General features: G+C 37.7%; 1 protein-coding gene across 6 annotated transcripts in view; it reads left to right on the forward strand.

Moving 5' to 3' along the window:
* The window catches only part of RAD50 (RAD50 double strand break repair protein), a 142,160-nt gene that overhangs the window by 55,164 nt on the left and 64,889 nt on the right, over window positions 1–22,107 (forward strand). For 5 of the 6 annotated variants that reach the window (XM_073878644.1, XM_073878645.1, XM_073878647.1 and 2 more), the window contains 3 exons: window positions 15,371–15,522; window positions 18,528–18,713; window positions 19,072–19,276. In XM_073878644.1, the coding sequence (XP_073734745.1) occupies window positions 15,371–15,522; window positions 18,528–18,713; window positions 19,072–19,276 (543 nt within the window). Of the gene's footprint in view, window positions 1–14,530; window positions 14,638–15,370; window positions 15,523–18,527; window positions 18,714–19,071; window positions 19,277–22,107 lie in introns of those variants that run through there. The other variant, XM_025860844.2, reaches the window with a different exon arrangement.

The raw sequence follows: 22,107 nt of genomic DNA on the forward strand, positions 1-22,107 counted from the left end.
CATGTGCTTCTCTCAGTTACCCACCAGTCCTCCTTAATAGTTTGTTGTATATTTCTCAGGCTTTTTTCTGTGTTTATAAAAACATACTTCTGTGTGGATATAAATACATTCAAATGTAAATATTTCAAAACACCGGGAGCATTTTATAGTATTGTGTGAATCAGATTTTTAGTGGCATACTACACATATGTTAATATATACGCACACTTTTATTTCACTGGTTTTAATTACTAAAATCACTAATCCACTGAGTTTATATTCTATAGTTTATTCAGTTGACCCCCTATTGGTGGTCATTTAAGGTGTTCCCACTTTTATATGACTAAAGGTAACTGTAATTGTGAAAATATTTACAAACTTTTCTTTTAGAGATAGTAAAATCATTTAGTACATTGAGCCCTCTGTGCAATGACTATTTCATGCCTTGTTTCCTTAAACCTACAATCTGTTCAGTTGATGATCTTGCCTTGTAATTTATTGAAAAATTAGGAATCGGATAAAAAGTACCTCATTTTCCAATCTTCAAATCTTCCAAACTACTCTTCATTTGTACCGATACTGTTTTTTTCTTTTGTATTAAGGGTAAATTGTTTTCTCTTTTATCCAAAAGCAACCAGCTGTTGTTGGAGGCTAGAACCAATCAGTCCCTTTTGTCAATGCAAGTGTTTTGCTTTTCAGTTACCTTCTTCTGTATTAGCCGTTTCTCCCTCTTTATAGGATCATTTATATCAGCATGCTTTGGTAGCTCTAGTCTACAAACAAAAAAAACTCTCCCTTTACTCCAGATCACCCTCTGGCTACTACCTCCGTTCAGGCTTATAGCTCAGTTCACAAGAGTTGTATGTACTCATCGTCTTCGTTTTATTGCTTCCCATTTGTCCCCAGCCTGCTGTGTTCAGATTTTCTTTTTTCCCCCTCACCAAAGTTGCTGTTGTAAGGCTGCCAGTAATCTTCATGTTGCCAGATAAAGTGGTCATTTTGTAATTCTCAGTAACTTCTCAGAAGATTTGATACAGCTTCTTATTCCGTTTTAAAAAAACATTGCTCTTGGCTTCCATAGCACCATTATCTCAGGCCGCCTTTTTCACTGGCCAGATTTTAGTCTCCTTTACTGAGTCTATTTTTGCCTTACTCTTCTTGGGTGATTTCATTCATTCTTACGGCTTTAAGTAGTGGTTATGTGCATATTATTCTTGGTTTATATATTTAGCCCGAACTTCTTTCCTAAACTTTAGGTATATATGTCCAGCTGTTTGTTTGGATAGTTAATGGGCATCTCTTTAACATGTTCAAAACAGAACTCATGGTTCCCTGTTCCCCCTATTCCTCTCACGGTCTCAAGTCTGGTACTACCTCCATACTCTCCGGTTTAATAAAGGGTATCACCATCCACACATTTTATTTTCTTTGGGTAACAGCCATCATGTTCTGGAAATGGAGCTGCTAATAAAAAAAAATTATTAAAATTAAAAAAAAAGCCAATGGGTTCCCCCCCACCTCCCTTCAGACCCAGGATTCCAGTGTGAAAACACAAGATGGGGACAAGTGTATGGAGGCTCCCCAGCAGCCCCTCCTGCTGAGGACTCAGAGCATCTGAGGTGAGAGGGGGAAGGGAGGGTTACACCAGTAACCTGCCAAAACCTGTGTGTTATCCTTTGATTGATTGCTTTATCTCCCCCTGTTGCCAGTTGATAAGCAGTTGGTAGTTAGTCTTTTCAAGTATGTCCATGGATACTTACCTGGCAAGGGAGATACCATGATCGTGAAGGTGGTTCTCCCAGGGTAAGGCTCAGCCATTGCACTAAAATATGTCTAGAATTTGTCCCTTTATTCCAGTTTTAGTATACGTGCTGCCGAAGCGAGCACTTGTCCCTTTATTCCATCTTCACTGATCCTTTCCCAGTCTAAGCCACCTTCCTGTTCCTTTTGAGTTATTCTGATAGTCTCCAAACTGGTTTTCCTGCCCTCACTCTCAAAGTTCTCTTTTCCACACAGCAATCGGAGTCACCTTTTAAATTCATTCATTCTAGAGGGAATGAGTTGTTCACAGTCTGGGACTAACATTCCAGTTAGTGTTAATACTAAGGGCAAAGTCCCTTAAGTAGGTGCATGCTTGATGTGTTCAAGGAATCACAAGGAGGAGCAAAATGGTGAGGAGATGACTCGTAGAAAATTAAATCGGAGAGCTAGGACTACGTTCTGCAAGCCTTTGGGTTCTGTTCTCATTTAAACAGGAATCTTTTGGAAGAAATAGTGTAGGAGAAGCACATGGTGTGTATTTTAAAGCAATCAGTCTGGCAGCTGAGAGAAGACTATTTGTAGGTGGTAAGGGTAGAGACTAATAAAGGAGATTTTGTGATAATCCAGGTGAGATATATTGGTGTTTTGAATAAGGTGGTAATGGTAGAAATGCTGAGAAATGCTTGGATTTGGGATGCATTTTAAAGGTAGTACCAACACATGAGTTGATGATTTGAGTAATGGTGTATAAGAGAAGTAGAAGCATCAAACATAACTTCAAGTTTTTTGACCTGAAAAATCAAATCAAGTAGTGTCGCTGTGTATCACAATGAGGAAACTCTGGAAAAGGAAATTTGGGTGGCTCTGGTTTAAACGTGTGAATCTGGGGTGTGTGTTAGATATCCAAAATGTCCAGTAGGCAAATAGAAGTATGTCCAGGGGAGAGTTTCGAGCTAGAGAAAGAAAATTAGGCATCATTGATGTATACAGTTAGTTATCTGTAATTTTAAAGCCAGATGGGCTCACATAAGGAGTGCATATAGAGAAGAGATGGGAGATTTTTTTTTTTTTAAGATGTTATTTATTTGAGAGACAGCGAGAGAGCACAAGCAGGGGAGCGGCAGGCAGAGGGAGAAGCAGGCTCCCCACGGAGCAGGGAGCCCGATGCGGGACTCCATGCCAGGACCCTGGGATCATGACCTGAGCCGAAGGCAGACGCTTAACCAACTGAGCCACCCAGGTGTCCGAGATGGAAAATCTTAACCTAGAGCACATTAACATGTAGAAATAGGGACAAGGAGGAGGCACCTGCAAAAGATGCTAAAAGAATTAAGTGGTAAAGTAGGGAAAACTGGGAGAGTGGTGGGTCTTGGAAGACAAGAGGATGAAGTGTTAACAAGAAATTAAGAGACGTCAGCTGTGTCAAATATGTTAGCTCAAGTCAGGAAGGTTGGGCTACGTGGAGGCCATTGGTCATCTTGACAAAAAACAGTTTCAGTAATGTGGAAAAACAGGAGATAAAGTGAAACAATTGTTTTATGATTTTGCTTTGAGTGGAAAGAAGGAAGTAGCTGAAAATGTTGGCAGGATCAAGGAGAGTTTTGTTGACTATTGTTCTTGTTTTGTTGTGTCTTACATATTTTTGTTGTTCTTCTGGATGTTTCTGTGTTGATTGATGATCTAGCATCTCTGACAATCTCAGTCTGTCAGTCACCCATTCCCCTTCCAAATGCTTTTGTCTTTCTAGAGCTGTTTTTCTCAGCTGTCTGCTCATGTGCTCCCCCTGATTCTTCTGGCGTTGGTCGTTTCGTTTTCCTCGCTACCCGCTTTTCGGCTGCTCCCATTTCCCAGTTCTGAGCTCCCACCCATACTGTTTTGTTCATCAGCTCTTCTCTCTGGAGTCATTCATACCTGCTGTTACGGAGGGAATCATTCCCCTCACCTGAATTGCCCACGTCCCCTCAATTTTCCCATCCTATGTTCTTCTCATCATTTCAGTTCCTCTTATATATTTAGCTTCTCTTGTCTTTTCTTTTCCTTGCTTTAACTTGTCCCTGCACCTAATACTGTTACCTTGTCTTAAACACCGGAGTTTTTGGGCTGCTCCTCACCAGTCTTTCTTACCTGTCTTCAGTTGTTTCTCTCTTCTTAGGAACTTTGACTTCCATATTGCTCCATTTGCCTACCTGCCCCCTTTCTCTCTACTTGTTTCAAACTTGTGACTACCTCAGTCCTTCCCATTCATTCTCTGACCTCATTCACATCTCCTCAGTTGACCTGAGCCCTCAGAAGCTCAACTCTGTTGTCTGCATCTCATCAGCTTTGTTTCGCTTCTGGTTGATATTGTATTAAAATTAACCAGATGCTTATTTCTACAGCTGTTTCTTTGTCACATATCGCTCCCATATATGTGTTTTTAAGCACTATAGGATTTAACTCATGTGGGATAAATATGGGATAAAGCAAATATATGGGCTAGAGCATTTCTAGACTGATAGAAATGACCCTGGACAGAGGGAAAAAATGGATGCAGGAGAAGGGATAATTGTAGAGTTAAATCCTGGAGTAGGCAAGAAGAGATAGGATCCATTGCTTGACTGAAGGAGTTAATAGAAGTACAAGCTGTTTATCTATTGTAAGAGGATGGCAGGCACAGTATATAATTGTTAAACTTAGAGGTGAGAGAATAAATCAGTTGTCTTTGGATTGTTTCTATATTCTCAGTGGAAAAAAGAAGTGAAATTGTTGGCTGAGTGTGGGAGAAGGGGTTTATAGAGGCTTGAAAAAGTGTAAGATAGTTTTTAGCTCAGAGGTAAGTTGATTTAGGGAAGTATTATAGGGTTACATGATGGTGTCATTGGGTCACTTGAGGTTTGTGGGTGAAAGTTTGTAAGACCAGTCATCATGGTTGTGTTTCTTCTGTCTAGTTCAGCGGCTCAATGGTAAGCACAGAGCAAGTTGGAAAATTGGATTTCACCAAGGGATGAGTAAATTGGAAAGTAGCATTTAACGCATTGCCTGGTAAATAGAGTGAAGACAGTGAGAAGCAAGGAATTGACTATATTCTTAATATATTTACTTATTTGATCAATCCCCATGTTTGTAATGAATCTCCCATCACTGTAGTAGAGCTCCCAACACCCCATGCTGGACTGATGCTACCCCATGTAAAAGCCCTCCTCACCTTGCTTGGGCTCTAACTCCTCATGCTGGTCCCCACACATGGATGGTTTCCCATCCTGCTTTGACTTCCCATGCTAGATAACCTCCCCATTCCTCCCAATGGATATCTTACCCTTCTCAATCTCTGATAATCTTTAGGTGGACTCTTATGGGGATGTCCTCTCTCATCTGGAATCTGAATTATCCCAGCACACTTGCCTTCTTGTGGATTCCCTCCTTAACATTGTCAGGCTCTGAATTCCCACATTGTTTTCCCCCAGTGTGGACACCTTCCCCTTGAGCTGGCTTATCCCTACTCATGGATGCCCTTTTTGTCCTGTTTGAACTCTGACATCCTTGGACTATTGAAACCCTGTGGCAAGCTGTCTGCCCATGGGGACACCCTTCTCAGCCTATGCAGTCATCTTGCTCTAGGCTGAGTTGCCATGTCTCCCAACCTTCAGCCAGCATGAATACATACCTTCTTCTACCCTATCTTACGGTTTTCCAACTAGATTGTTTGGAAAGGGAAGGGCTAAATTGTTTTATTTTATTCTTTTGGATAGAAATTGTTCTAAAGTGTAGTATTTATTTGCCTTAAAAAATCTAAATTACTCCTTTTTTTTTTTAAAGATTTTATTTATTGGTCAGAGACGGGGTGGGGAGAGAGTGCGCGCAAGCACAAGCAGGGGGAGCGGCAGGCAGAGGGAGAAGCAGGCTCCCCACTGAGCAGGGACCCCGATGTGGGACTGGATCCCAGGACTCTGGGATCATGACCTGAGCCGAAGACAGACGCTGTAACCGACTGAGCCACCCAGTATCCTCTGAATTACTCCTTTTGAAGAAACTCTTCCTCAGTATGCTCGCCAACAATATCGTGAAACGCTACAAGATACCCTTTGCTTAAATTCTCCTTACTAATTTAATACTTGACTGGTAGCTAAGTCCTAGAAAAGTAGATGCCAAGGAGAATGAATGTTTATTTGACCTGCTGGTAGGGCATGTTTAAAAAACTTAACTCACTTTTTAGTACATAGATGCATAATTCCTTTAACTACTTTGGATTAAGACCTCAGCAACTACTTTCCTTGAGTTGAAATGATAGCATCAAGTCCCTGGGCTTTCAAAGCTGAGTATCAACGTCTTGTCAATTCCTCACTGACACATCTCTCTCCCAAGAGGCAGCTCCTTTTTTCCGTTTAAGTTGTATGTTGTTTTTTTTAAGTTCTACAGTTTAAGTATAGTTGTTACAGTGTTATATTAGTTTCAGGTGCACAATGTAGTCATTCAGTAGTTCTGTAAGTTGTGCAATGCTCAGCACTATAACTGTCGTTAACATCTGTCATCACCCTAAAATGTTATTGCAGTATTATTGACCTCACTCTCTATGCTGTGCTTTTCATCTCTGACTTACTTATTCTGGAAGTTTGTACCTCTTAATCCTCTTCATCTATTTCACCCATTCCCCTACCTCCCTACCCTCTGGCCACCATCAGTTCTCCATATATATGAGTCTGCTTCTGGTTTTTTTATTATTTGTCTTGTTTTTTAGATTTCACATATAAGTGAAATCATACAGTATTTGTTTTTTCTGACTTTCACGTAATACTCTCTAGATCTATTCATGTCGCCACAGATGGCAAGATGTCATTCTTTTTTATGGCAGAGTAATATTCCATCATATGTATATACCCCATCTTTATCTGTTCATCTATAGATGCACGCTTTGATTGCTTTCATATCTTGGCTTTTGTAAATAATGCTGCAATAAACATAGCTGTGCATTATTATCTTTTCAAATTATGTTCTCATTTTTTGGGGGGTAAATACCCGCTAGTGGAATTACTACATCATATAATATTTCTGTTTTTAGTATTTAAGGAACCTCCATACTTTTTTCCACAACGGTTGCACCAATTTACATTTCTACCAAACAGTGCACGAGGGTTCTCTTTTCTCCACATCCTCGCCCACACTTATTCTTGCCTTTTTGATACTAACCATTTGGAGTGGAGTGAAGTGGTGTCCCTTTGTGGTTTTGATTTGCATTTCCCTGATGATGAGTAATGTCGAGCATTTTTTCATGTGTCTTTTGGCCATCTGTATGTCTTTGGGAAAATATCTGTCTACTCGGGTGCTCCGCCTCTTTTTAATCCGATTATTTGGGGGTTTTGGTGTTGTATGAGTTTTTTGGATATATTTTAGATACTAACCTCTTACCAGATATACCATTTGGAAATATTGTCTCCCATTCACTAGGTTGCCTTTTTGTTCTTTTGATGGTTTACTTGGCTGTACAAAAGCTTTTTATTTCGATATAATCCCATTAGTTTATTTTTTGCTTTTCTTTCCGTTACCTGAGGAGAGACATATTCATAAATATGTTGCTAGGGCTGATGTCCTCAAGATTACCATGTTTTCTTTTAGGGGTTTTATGCTTTCACGTCTCACATTTAGGTCTTTAATCCATTTTGAGTTTATTTTTGTGTATGGTTAAAGTAAGTGGTCCAGTTTCATTGCTTCACATGTAACTGTCCAGTTTTCCTATCACCATTTATGGATGAAACTGTTTTTTCCCTATTGTATATTCCTTTCTCTTCTGTTGTAGATTAATTGACCATATAAGCATGGGTTTATTTCTGGGCTTTCTATTCTGTTCTCTTGATCTGTGTGTCTGTTTTTGTGCAGTATCATCCTGTTTGATTACTACAGCTTTGTAGTATTTCTTGAAATTTGGGGTTGTGATACCTTCAGCTTTGTTCTTTCCAAGATTGCTTTGGCTTTTCAGGGTCTTCTGTGTGTGATTCCATACAAATTTTAGGGCTACTTGTTCTAGTTCTGTGAAAAATGCTGTTGGTATTTTGATAGGGATTGCATTGAATCTTTAGATTGCTTTGGGTAGTATGGACATTTTAACAGTATTTTTCCAATCCATGAGCATGGCATATCTTTCCATTTATTTGTGTCATCTTCGGTTTCTTTGATCATTGTGTTATAGTTTTTAGAGTATAGGTCTTTCTCCTCCTTCGTTAACTTTATTCCTGGGCATTTTATTCTCTTTGGTGCAACTGTAAATGGGATTGTTTTCTTAATTTTTCTTTCTGCTACTTTGTTATTAATGTATAGAAATGCAGCGGATTTCTATATATTAATTTTGAGTCCTGCACCTTCTGAGCAGCCAGTCCAGCGACTTCTCCCTCAACTCCAACCTCAGTGCTGAAGCTCTTATGGAGGCTGTCTTCCCGTTTCTCCTGGATTACTCCCTACCTCCTGTCTTGCCTTGGGGCAGTTTGTTTATCCTGAAGGCTAAATGATTCGTCTAAAATGCGTATCTACTACATGCATTTCTCCTGGATTAAACCCCTCAGTGACTTTCCATTGCCTTACGTCCAAAGCCCTTAACATGTTTCAGAAGGCTCTTAATTACTGGAGCCATTTCCTGTCTTTCCTCCCCTTTCCCCTACTTTCTGCACCATACTTTCTGAAATTAACTGTTCAGTGACTCAGATCTTTTCATCTGCCTAACTCCTGCCCATCTGGCAGTTCTCAGTTTAAACATTCACTTCCTTTAGGAAACCTTCCCAGAACTCCCCTAGGTAGATTAGATGCGCCTGCTTTGTGTTCCCAAAGCATCCTGTACATCTCTTAAGGTGATGTTTAACACATCTTCTACTCTTCTATTTAACCTGTCTTCCATACTTCACAGGAAAAAATGTCCTTCGTTTTCAAACCAAAACAACACATGGAAGTTATAAGTGCTTAATAAATTTGTGCTTAACCATTTTTGAATGATTTGATGAATTAATATCAAAGTTAGGTTTATGACAAAAAGTTATTAAAAGGCCAAGAAAAGATAGTCTGTGATTCAGAAAAAAAAAAAAAAAAGGCAGGCTTCAGGACTTGTGTTTTGGTTACAGTAGAGTAATAAGTATTATACTTTTGTTTCCAAGATAAACAACTATAAAACTGGAACAAATAATTGAAGCAACTGTTTTTAGGTATTGGACAACAGATGCTGCAGGGCTGTGATCTTGAGAATAGAGAAATATGTGATGTGACTATGCATTCATTCTAGCTTTCTACACATGGAATTAGAACCCAACAGAGAATAGTGATATTGCTAGGTAGATGAAACAAAGGTAGAAGTGTGGGTTTACTGAGGTGGCTGAAGATTATAGGAAAGATACAGGAGTGGGATTGCTTTGCAGAGATGGGCACCAGAAATCAGCGTAAGGGGCTATTGAATCTTTGGCTAGATGCTAAGCTGCATGTGTCCAGGACAGCATTCAGGGAGGGCTAGCAGAGAACAACTACTGGGGTAGAGGAGTGAGACTATGAGCTGAATGGATATTATAGAGATTACACACTGCTGGGTGACGTTTGAGTTTTGATAGGCCAGAGTAGTAGGGAGGCCTTCTGGAACCCTAGTGTTCTTTTGAGACCTCAGAAAGGCCATCCTAACAAATCTAAAATAAGCTTTGACAGAATCAAGGTGTGTTTCCAATAAATTAACTGCTTGCTAAAACAAACTTCAGCACTTTTTAAAGGAAGTTGACACAGTCCAAACTCTCAGTGTAGCATCTACAGTGTCTGAGAGTCTAAGATGTAATAAAAAAAAATTAGTGGATATGTGAAGAAGCAAATGTGATCCATAACTGGGAGGAAAAAAATGTGTAGAAACAGATCTAGAGGTAACAGATTTTGGAATTAGCAGACAAGGATACGTAAGTTCAACAATTTAAAGGAAAACGTGGCCATATGTGTAGAGAACAATCCCAACAGAGAAAATGAAAAAAGACCCAAGAATCTCAACACATTACAAATAGTGTAAACACATTTATGTTGTGTATTATATTCAAACTACTGAAAACCAAAGATAAAAAGAAGATTTTAGCAGACTGAGGGAAAAGTAAAACATTATGCAGAAGAGAAAAATAATGACAACTCCACTTGTCATCAAAAACCATCCAAGCCAGGAGGTAATGAGGTGATAGCTTCAAAGTGGTGGAGAATAAAATTCAGCTTAAAATTCTATATCTAGCAGAAATATCCTTCAAAAAATAAAGATGAAATGGAGTACATTTTCAGATTTTTTTTTAGAAATGACAGTTACTTGTTCTTCAGCACCCTTGTGCCACAAGAAATGTTAAAGGAGTTTCTTAAGGTTAAGGGAAAATGATACTAAATTAGTCTCAGAGTAAAGGTTGCTCTAGATCCCCTTTACAATCTTTAAAAACAAAGGTTCATAAGGATCAAACCTTAAGAAACTCAGCTGCATGCCTGCACAAAGTTCAATACTCATTAAAGGAGTAAAACAAAATTCTTTATTCAACAATATAAAATGCACGGTAGAAAATTAGCAGCCATGCAAAGAAACAGGGAACCCATAAACAGGAGAAAATTAAGTCATAGAATCAGATCCAAAATGAAAGAGATGATAGAATTATCAGACAGCCTTAAAACATTATTACAAATCTTATAAATGTGTATAAAGTTGTAAAGGAAAACATAAGCATACTGAGAAAAATGCAAGATAAAAGACCCAAATAAAGCAAAAGGAGTAACAGTGTTTTTAAATACAGTGCAGATAGGTTAAAAGTAAACAGATGGGGAAAAAATACTAAAATATGCCAACTAATAAGAAAACTGAAGTGGCTCTATTAATATCAGACAGTATATTTCAGAACCAGTAATATTAGTGGGATAAAAAGACATTTTATGATCATAAAAGGGTCAGTTCACCAAGAAGATAGAGCAATTCTAAATGTAAAGCTTCAATATAGAAGATAACAAAAATCTATGGAACCGAAAGGAGAAATAAACAACTGTACGACTGTAGTTGTGGATCTCAGCACCCTTCCCAGTAGAAAAACAGGAAAAGGAGGCAAAATATCAGTAAGGATATGGAAAATTTTAGCACTATTAACCAAATTAACCTAATTGACATTTATAGGACATTCCACCAGTGAACAGCAGAACATACATTATTTTCAAGCACACATGGAACATTCACAAATATTCTGGACCATAAACAAGTGTAAAAAAGTTATAAGGATTGAAGTCATACAGAGTGTGTTCTCTGGCTACACCAGAATTAAACTAGAAATCAGTAACAAAACTAACTAGAAAATCTCAAGTAGCACACTTCTAAATAACCCATGGATTTAAAAGAGCACAAGGGAAATTAGAAAATACTTCAAATAAAAGCATAACTTAGAAGAATTTATGGGATGTAGCTAAATAATGCTTAGAAATTTATAGAGTCCTAGAGGAGAACATAGGCAGTAACCTCTTCGACATTGGCCACAGCAACTTCTTTCAAGACATGGCTCCAAAGGCAAAGAAAACAAAAGCGAAAATGAACTTTCGGGACTTTATCAAGATAAAAAGCTTCTGCACAGCAAAGGAAACAGTCAACAAAACAAAGAGGCAACCCACAGAATGAGAGAAGATACTTGCAAATGACACTACAGACAAAGGGCAGATATCCAAGATCTGTAAAAAACTTCTCATAAACTCAACACCCCAAAAACAAGTAAGTCAAAAATAGACATTGGGGAGGGTATGTGCTATGGTGAGCACTGTGAATCGTGTAAGACTGTTGAATCACAGACCTATACCTCTGAAACAAATAATACATTATATGTTAAAAAAAAAAAAAAGATAGCAGGAAGGGAAAAATGAAGGGGGGGGAATCGGAGGGGAGACGAACCATGAGAGACTATGGACTCTGAGAAACAAACTGAGGGTTCTAGAGGGGAGAGGGGTGGGGGGATGGGTTAAAGAGGGCACGTACTGCATGGAGCACTGGGTGTTACACGCAAACAATGAGTCATGGAACACTACATCAAAAACTAATGATGTAATGTATGGTGACTAACATAAAAAAAAATGGGCAGAAGACATGAACAGACACTTCTCCAAAGAAGACATACAGATGGCTAACAGACACATGAAAAAATGTTCATCATCATTAGCCATCAGGGAAATTCACTTCAAAACCACATTGAAATACCACCTTACACCAGTTAGAATGGCAAAAGTTGACAAGGCAAGAAAGAACAAATGTCGGAGAGGTTGTGGAGAAAGGGGAACCCTCTTACACTGTTGGTGGGAATGCAAGTTGGTACAGCTACTTTGGAAAACAGTGTGGAGGTTCCTCAAAAAATTAAAAATAGAGCTACCCTTTGACCTAGCAATTGCGCTACTGGGTATTTACCCCAGAAACACAGGTGTAGTGAAAAGAAGGGCCATATGCACCCCAGTGTCCACAGCAGCAATGTCCACAATAGCCCAACTGTGGCAGGAGCCAAGATGCCTTTCAACAGACGAATGGATAAAGAAGATGTGGTCCATATATACAGTGGAATATGACTCAGCCATCAGAAAGGATGAATACCCAACTTTTGCATCAACATGGATGGGACTGGAGGGGATTATGCTAAATGAAATAAGTCAAGAAGAGAAAATCAATTATATGGTTTCACTTATTGTGGAACATAAGGAACAGCATGGAGGACATTAGGAGAAGCAAGGGAAAAATGAAGGGGGGAGAGATGAACCATGAGAGACTATGGACTCCAGGAAACAAACTGAGGGTTCTAGAGGGGAGGAGGGTGGGGGATGGGTTAGCCCGGTGATCGGTATTAAGGAGGGCATGTATTGCATGGAGTACCATGTTATACGCAAACAATGAATCATGGAGCACTACATCAAAAACTAATGATGTACTGCATGGTGACATAAAAAAAAAATTTATAGAATCAAGTGTTAGAGAAGAAAAAATATCTGAAATTAATGACCTGAGAGCTTGCATCTTAAGAAGCTTGAAAAAGACAAGCTAATTAAACTCAAAATAGGCAAAGGGGAGAAATTAAATAAAGATAAGAGCAAAAATAAGTGCAATAGAATACAAAGACAACAGAGAAAAACAGTGAAACCTTCTGTTTTTTTCTTTAAAAAAAAGTGACCATGGTAGCATTCCAAATGGATATAATTAAGGACACAAGCCCTGTGTGATTCTAAACTGTATCTTTTTGCTATAAAGGACATTATTGTGACAATTGGTGAAATCTGAATGGAGCTGGAGGATGAAATAGAAACCCCTGTATTGATGTAAATCTCCCGATTTTAAGGTCGGTGCTGTGATCATGGGGGAAAATTTTCTTTTTTTTCTTGGAAATATGACATGTTAAAGCATTTGAAGGTTAAAAGGTATCATGTCAGCAACTCCTCAAATAGTTCAAAGGGGGAGTTTTTGTACTATATGTGAAACACTTCTGTAAGTTTGAGATTTTTTTCAAAATTAAACAACAAAAATCCTAAAAAAAAAAAAAGTCTGTGAAATTAATAAACCTCTAAGCAGCATGATCATGAAAAAGACAGAAATTATCAATATTCAGAGTAAATGAGGCAACGTAACTACAGATCCTACAGGCATTATATAGGTAATAAGACAATATTGTTAGCAACTATGCCAATACATTCAACTTAGATGAAATGGACAAATTCTATTAAGGACACCAACTACTAAAGGTCACCCCCCAAAAAAATATCCCTACTGAAGAAATTAACAGTTAAAAACCTCATGATGAGAACTTCAGGACCTGATGATTTCCCTGAATTCTACCAAACATTTTAGGAAGAAATAATGTGAATTCTACACAAACTCTGAAAAGAGAGGCAGAGGAAATACATCCCAACTCATTTTATGAGGCTAACATTACCCTGCTACCAAAACCAAAGACATTACAGGAGAACTACGGATACCCCTGATGAACAAAAATGCAAAAATCCATAGGAAAATGGTAACAAACCAAATTTATTAATATGCAGATAGAAATAATATACCATGAATAAGTTGGGTTTATCTCGGGAATGCAAGTTTGTTTAACATTTGAAAACCGATCAGTGTAGTTTGCCACTGATTAACAGAATAAAGGAGAAAAATCATATGAGCATCAATAAGTACAAAGACATTTAAATTCATGAAGTGTCTGGGTGGCTAAGTCTGCTGAGCATCTGACTCTTGGTTTCTGCTCAGGTCCAGATCTCATGAGTCATGAGATCTAACCCCATGGTGGGCTCCTTGCTCAGTGGGGAGTCTGCTTGAAGATTCTCTTCCTCTTCTCCACCCAGTTGTGCTTGAGCTCATGCTCTCTCTGAAATAAATAAGTCTTTAAAAACAAAATAAAATAAATTCAGTATTCATGGTAAAAACTCAGCACCTTCCTTCATCCCTAATTAATTCAGTACATAAGCCAGTTGGTGAAGCTGAGGGAGGAAGCCATCCACAGAAGCTAACTGTGGCATCCTCGTTGGGAATTGGAGTCCAAGTGAGGAATGTAGGAGTCTATATAGTAATATTTTTTAAATGAAAATAAATAATGAGGAAAAGACAAAACCCTTCCTTATAGTAGAATCTTAACAAACAAATGTAGGAGAAATAATGGAACTAGAAAATTACTATTTAATAGCTATAGAAATAGTTCATTCAGGTAAGAAACATTAATAGATGCTAAAACTAGTGGAAGAAAGTTTGATGAGGTATGAGATATTAACATGGTCTCAATGTATCTCCCAAATATTTATTAACAGCGAAGTATAAGAAATGATGGTAGAGAAGTGTGACAGATACCACCATTATCCCAGTAGTGGGATAAATTGAAATTGTGTCCCATTCGACAAGATGCAATGAAAGGAACACACGCCACTTCTGTAGTATTCCTGCCGAAGGTACATAATCTGATTCTAGTCATGAGGAAATATTAGACAAACCCAAATTTTGGGAAATAGTCTGTGAAATAATGTTTTATAGTTTTCAAAGTTATCAGTCATGAAAGGGAAAATCTGAGGAACTGTCCCAGACTGAAAGAAACTAGAGGCATGACAACAATATGTAATTCTGAACAGTGTGTAATAGAATATATAATTCTGACCTGTCATACACTATATAATCCTTTTGTTGTAAAGGGCATATTGGAACAATCGGCAAAACTTGAATGGAATCTGGGGACCATATGGTAGTAATACATCACTCTAAATGTCCTGATTTTTATGTTTGACAGTGTCCCTATTTTGTAGGACATCAAATCAACTTAATCTCAGTTGGTTCAGGGGAGGAAAGTTCTATATATTGTATTTTTACTTTTCTGCAAGCTTGTGTATGTTTTTACAAATCTGTTGGAAAACACTTCATAAGAAGGTAAAATTTATTTATTTGAAAAATCTACATACCTGATCTAATGTTACTGAATAACAGAAAATAAACAATTTTAGTAGATCAATTAGAGAGTATTCTTTTCCTCCTATATATTGAGTAGCATGTAAAACTGTCCCTCATTTTGGATGTTTAAGTTTTTCTTTTTTTTGTTCTAATTTTTGGTAAGATTTCTTGTGTCTTTTCTTTTAGAACGAATGTCCTGATACTTACTAAGGTAGCATAATTTTTCTCCGTTTATCTTCAAAGGTTGCTCAAGAAACAGATGTTAGAGCCCAGATTCGTCTGCAGTTTCGTGATGTCAATGGAGAACTTATAGCTGTACAGAGGTCTATGGTGTGTACTCAGAAAAGCAAAAAGACAGAATTTAAAACCCTGGAAGGAGTCATTACTAGAACAAAGTAGGTGTTTATTTATATTTGAATATCTGTTCATTTTCAGTCTTTTAGGTTCATAAGAACCTAATGGGTTTTTTCCCATTATTTTAGGGGAGCATGTTAATTTTTTTAAACAGACTTTATTTTTTAGAGCAGTTTTAGGTTCTCAGCAAAACTGAGCAGAAAGTAGAGTTCCTGTGTGCTCCCTGCCCCTTCACATGTATGGCTTCATCCTCTATGAACATTTGTTGTTTGATCTGTTTATCAGTTAAATAGAATGATCCCATTAAAGATTTAGTGATAATGCTACATTCCTTTGAGTAATTTATGAACAGTTGCTCAGTTGAAGGTGCACAATCACTCAAATATAGATTGAATGAATGGAAGATGCTAGTATCATGTGTAGGAGTGGGTGAGATAAGAAGCATACCAATAGGAAAGAGATAATTCGTCCCTTTCGACTGTTACCTTTGTTGGAGGGAGGTATTTTGTAATGGGTATGGATTTTGGAATTAGGCTGCCCTGGCTTCAAAGCTTTATCCTTGTTGAGCACATTACTTAATTGTCCCCTTGCCCCTCCCTTTTACTTGTTCATTTATTTGTTCAACTAATGAAGTAATTCCTTTAATTAATAACATTTACAACCCATTATTTGCTAGAGGCAGTATTTTGGCTACTAGCTCCTTAAGCAGGTTTGTTTCCTTGGCATTTAAACACACTCAGGTCTCTCCCACACCCCTTGAATTTCATTCCATGCCAATTACTGTCTGTCTCCATCTTGCCCTTTCCAGCCAGTCTTCTCGAGAAGAGTTGTTGACACTATCTCCATTTCTGTTCCTCCTCCTCACTCCTCCTCCAGCCCTATTTTATTCCTCTACTGAAACAGTTCTAACTAAGGCCACTACATTAATTAGGATAATGCTATTGCTTTACAAAATAGATCTCGTAGCAAGCCTGTGTTTTTTTATTTGTAAAATAGGGATTCATTATTACTACATATATCTTAGATGTTTTAAGGATTGAGCTAATGCATATAAAACACTTAACAGGTAGTAAGAGCTCATGTATTAGTTTTCCATGACGGCAAAACAAACCACAGACTTAGTGGTTTAAAACAATACACATTTATTATCTTATAGTTCTGTAATTTATAAGTCTGAGTTGTGGGTCTCACTGGCTTAAAATCAAGATGGTGGCAGGGGGGTGTTTCTTTCTGGAGGCTCCAGGGAAGATCTATTTCCGTGCCCTTTTACAGTCCACCCACATGCCTTGGCTCATGGCCCTCCTTCATCTTCAAAGCCAGCAATAGTGGGCAGAGTTCTCACAGTACATCACTCTGACCTTCTCTTCTGCCTCCCTCTCCCAATTAAGGACCTTGTGATTGTGTCGACCCACCATAATAATCCAGGGTAATTCCTCTATTTAGGGTCCAGGTGATAAGCAACCTTAACTCCATCTATCATCGTTATTCTGCTATGTAACCCAACAGATTCACAAATTCCAGGGATTAGGATGTAAGTATCTTTGAAGGGCCATCGTTCTGTGCACTGTAATTCAGTAAATGGCAGCTGTTAATAACTTCTTGAAAATCTTTAATAGTCTTCCATGACACGACACTGTTCTCTTCTTCACGGCCACATCCTCCCCAGCCAGTAAAGGTAGGAGTTCGACAGGCTCCTAGATCCTCTCCTATTTCTGCTCTATATTCTCTTCCTAGTGAATCTCATTCATATCCATTGCTCAGATTACTGTATATTCATAGGTGACTCAGAGATTTAGGTCTCCAGACCTTTATTTCTAGACCCATGTACGCAGCTGCCTTTCTCGTGTTCTACCAGCTCTTTCAAAGACACCTCAGATTCAAAAAGTTCAAAACCAAACTCATGAGTCTTTCCCCTTGACACCTAAAAAACCTCCCACAACCTGATACTCTTGCAGTGCTCCTCATTGCAGTGAATGGCACTCCCATCAATCCACTGACACAAACCAATAACCTGTCTCTCTTGACACCTCATTACCAGGTCCTATGGATTTAACCTAGATGTCTCTTGAGTCTTTCTTTCCATCTGTGCAATGACCATTCTAGTTCAAGCTACCATCATCTTTCCCTGGTCTAATGGGATAACCTCCTATTCTGTGTCCATTCTATACCCCTACAAAACATTCTCAGTGTATTCGGTGTAGTATTTTCAAAACACATATTGGAATATATAAATGATAGTAAATACAGACACTACTTCTGCCCACCTAATCTAGTTATTAGCAGATACTACACAGAAGATAGGAAAAGAAAATGTTGAATATGTCCTTCTTATGAAAGATACTGAGAGATCTCTTGGAATCCAAGGGCAGGGATGCTCCTGGCCCTAGTTATAATGATGTAGGGAACTTATCTTTTATTTATTTTTTATTTTTATTTTTTGAGGGGAACTTACCTTTTAAAAGACCCTAAGGCACTTCTGTCTTTTGGATTGCTTTGTCAGTGTGACCTTAGAAGTTGAGGTCTACTGATTAAGATTTGCTTGGATTTGCTTAGGTGAGCGTCACTAAAGTTTGCCTTTGTTCTCTGTTTACAGTGTGTCTGTTACTGAACAATCCCTGTCTAAACATTACAGTCTTTAGATGTCTTTGTTTAAGGCACTGTTGCCTGTCTGCTGTGGATCATCCTGTTTTATTCTTTTAAGTCTCTTACTTTTCTTATTTTTAAATTCTGGGGATGGAAGATAGTTTCCTCTGTTTATTGTCTATAAATATTTTAAGTTACTATATTTCGAATTCCAAACATGTAAAAAAAAATTAATTCCTGGCATCATTTCCTATCCTGCCCTGTTTTACATACTTTTTCATCATTGAACTGCTGAATCATTTAAACTTTTTACCATGAGGAACCTACTGTAATGGGATGGATGAGAGGACTTTTTTTTTTCCTTTTGACAAGTACCGTGTAAAGGAATGATGAAACAGGTACAAATGGAGGGGTTTTGGTTGGTTTTTTTTTTAACAAAATTCTCGATTTTTGTTTTCTGTAGGCATGGTGAGAAGGTCAGTCTCAGCTCTAAGTGTGCAGAAATTGACCGAGAGATGATAAGTTCTCTTGGGGTTTCCAGGTCTGTGCTAAATAATGTCATTTTTTGTCACCAAGAAGACTCTAATTGGCCTTTAAGTGAAGGAAAGGCTCTGAAGCAAAAATTTGATGAGATTTTTTCAGCAACAAGGTTTGTAACCTTTAGCGAGACTATAAAAACCCATTAAGTTATTGAGCCATGGTTGCAATTTGGATGCTTCTTTTTTTAAAAGAGAAAATCTTTTAAAAGTAAAAAAAGTTATCAGTTATTACCTGTCATCCAGTAACAACCACTGGGCATATTTCCTTTCTGTTTTCATTCTGTACATCTTTATTGGCCTGGTTGATAATTTATATGTCACTTTTTCATTTACCATTACATCATAAGCATTTTCTAAGTTATTAATAACTCTGTAAATGTCATCTTAACAACTATGTAATACTCCATTGTTTAAATCTACTGTAATTCCCTTGGACAGAAGTTTGATTTTTATTTAATATCTCCAAAGGTACATAAAAGCCTTGGAAACACTTCGGCAGGTACGACAGACACAAGGTCAGAAAGTAAAAGAATGTCAAACGGAACTAAAATATTTGAAGCAAAATAAGGAAAAAGCTTGTGAGATACGTGACCAGATTACTAGTAAGGAAGCCCAGTTAACATCCTCAAAGGAAATTGTCAAATCCTATGAGAACGAACTTGATCCATTGAAGGTAAGAAGGTCACATTTTATCATGGTAGCATCCCTGAAAGCACTTTATTTTTATATAAATTTGAATGTTGTATATATTTCTTGAAAAAAATATCACTCTATAATGTCATGGTTAATATCTTAGTTCTTTATTGGGTGGTTAGTCTTAGAATTGCCCACAGAGCTTGAATTTGAGAGTAAACAAATTCGTACCATCATACTAAGTTACTGAGGTACATCTTTAGTTGTTGAATAATGACCCAACCTTATACATTACTGTATTCTTAAGGAGACCTTTTTTTTTTTTTTAAGATTTTGCTTATTTGACAGAGAGACAGCTAGAGAGGGAACACAAGCAGGGGGAGTGGGTGAGGGAGAAGCCGGCCTCCCGCTGAGCAGGGAGCCTGATGCGGGGCTTTATCTCAGGACCCTGGGATCATGACTCAAGCTGAAGGCAGATGCTTAAGGACTGAGCCACCCAGTTGCCCTGAGATTTTTATTGTTTAATTGACACATCTTTCCAGGGAATTTTTATAATTTTCAGGATGTTCTTGACATTGCATAAAATTTGGAATTGATGCATAACATGTTGATATATTTGACAGTTTTCTAAACTCTTGTGATTTATAAGAAAGGCCATAAAGACCGTAAGTAAAAATGTATGCTTCCTAAACATTTATTGAGTATTTCCTGTGTGCAAGGGGTATACAAGGTATACTGTGCTTGGGGTTACAGGTACAAGGAGAACTATAGTGATGTCCTTGCTCTTAAAGTGTTCCTAGCTTAAATAAGTAAGAGCATCCTTGAAAATGGCTATTTTCTAGGTTTCAAATAGTAGAAGAATTTTTTCAAAAATTATTTAAAAGTTAACTGATTTGGCTCTTAAATTCATCTCTAGATACTGGTATAGATTATTTTTTAATTTTTATTTATTTATTCATTTATTAAAAATGTTTTTATTTTAATCATCTGATGGTCATCATGACAAAGGTATTCCTTAATCCCCATCATTTATTTAACCTATCCTCCTGCCCACTTCCCCTCTGATAATCATCAGTTTGTTCTCCATAGTTAAAAGTCTGTTTCTTGGAGCACCTGGGTGGCTCAGTCGGTTAAGCCTCTGACTTTTGCTCAGGTCACGATCCCAGAGTCCTGGGATCAAGCCCCACGTGGGGCTCCCTTCTCAGTGGGGAGCCTACTTCTCCCTCTCCCTCTGCCGCTCCCCCCTGCTTGTGTTTGCTCTTTCTCTTTCTCTGTCAAATAAATAAATAAAATCGTTAAAAAAAAGTCTTATTTTGTCTCCTTTTTTATTTTGCCTTTGTTCGTTTTGTTTCTTAATTCCATGTATGAGTGAAATAAATTAGTCTTTCTCTGACTCATTTCACTTAGCATTCTGTTTTCTAGTTCCATCCATGTTGTTGCAAATGGCAAGATTTCATTCTTTTTTTTATGGCTGAGTAATAGTCCATTGTCTCTATATAGCACATCTTTATCCATTCTCCAGTCGATGGCACTTGGGCTGCTTCCATATCTCAGCATTGTAAATAATGCTGCTATAAACATAGGGGTGCATGTATCCCTCCGAATGAGTGTTCTTGTATACTCTGGGTAATACCCAGTAGTGCAATTGCTGGATCATAAGGTAGTTCTATTTTTAACTTTTCACTCTTTTCCAGAGCATTCCCACCAGTAGGGAACAAGCATTCCTTTTTCTCCACATCCTCAATAGCATCTTGTAATTTTACCTATTCTCACAGGTGTGAGATGGTATCTCATTGTGGTTTTGATTTGCATTTCCCTGATGATCAGTAATGTTGAGCATCTTTTCATGTGTCTGTTTGCTATCTTGATGTCTTCTTTAGAGAAATGTCTGTTCATGTCTTATGCCCATTTTTTAATTGGATTATTTGTTTTTCGGGTGTTGAGTTGTATCAGTTCTTTATATGTTCCGAATACTAGCCCTTTATTGGATATGTCATTTGTAGATATCTTCTCCCATTCCATAAGTTACTTTTTAGTTTTGATGGCTTCTTTCACTGTGCAGAAGCTTTTTATTTCAGTGCAATCCCAGTAGTTTATTTTTGCTTTTATTTCCCTTCCCTGAAGGGACCTGTATAGAAAAAAGTTGCTATGGCTTGTGTTGGAGAAATTACTGCCTGTGCTCTCTTCTAGGACTTTTATAGTTTAAAGTCTCGCATTTAGGTCTTTAATCCATTTTATTTTTGTGTATGGTGTAAGAAAGTGATCCGGTTTAATTCTTTCACATGTAGCTGACCAGTTTTCCCAATACCATTTGTTCTTGGATATTCTTTCCTGCTTTGTCGAAGATTAATTGACCATATTATTGTGGGTTAATTTCTGGATTTTCTGTTCTATTGATCTGTGTGTCTGTTTTTGTGCCAGTACTATATTATTGTGATCACTACAGCTTTGTAATATAACTTGAATTCTGGAATTGTGACATCTCCAGTTTTGCCTTTCTTTTTCAAGATTGCTGTGGCTCTTTGGGGTCTTTTGTGGTTCCGTACAGATTTTTGGATTGTTTATTCTAGTTCTGTGAAAAATACTGTTGGTATTTTGATAGGGATTGCATTAAATCTGTAGATTGCTTTGGGTGGTATAGACATTTCAACAGTATTTGTTCTTCCAGCCTATGGGCATGGAATGTCTTCCCACTTCTTTGTGTCATTTTCATTTTCTTTCATCAGTATTCTATAGTTTTCAGAGTACAGGTCTTTGGCCTCTTTGGTTAGGTTTACTCCTAGGTGTCTTATTATTTTTGGTGCAATTGTAAATGGGATTGTTTTCTTAATTTCTTTTTCTGCTGCTTCATTATTGGTGTACAGAAATACA

Source organism: Callorhinus ursinus, unplaced genomic scaffold (genome assembly GCF_003265705.2).
Source record: "Callorhinus ursinus isolate GAN/ISIS: 27379988/994484 unplaced genomic scaffold, GSC_fseal_2.0 scaffold30, whole genome shotgun sequence".
In the NCBI taxonomy this organism is placed as follows: Eukaryota; Metazoa; Chordata; class Mammalia; order Carnivora; family Otariidae; genus Callorhinus; species Callorhinus ursinus.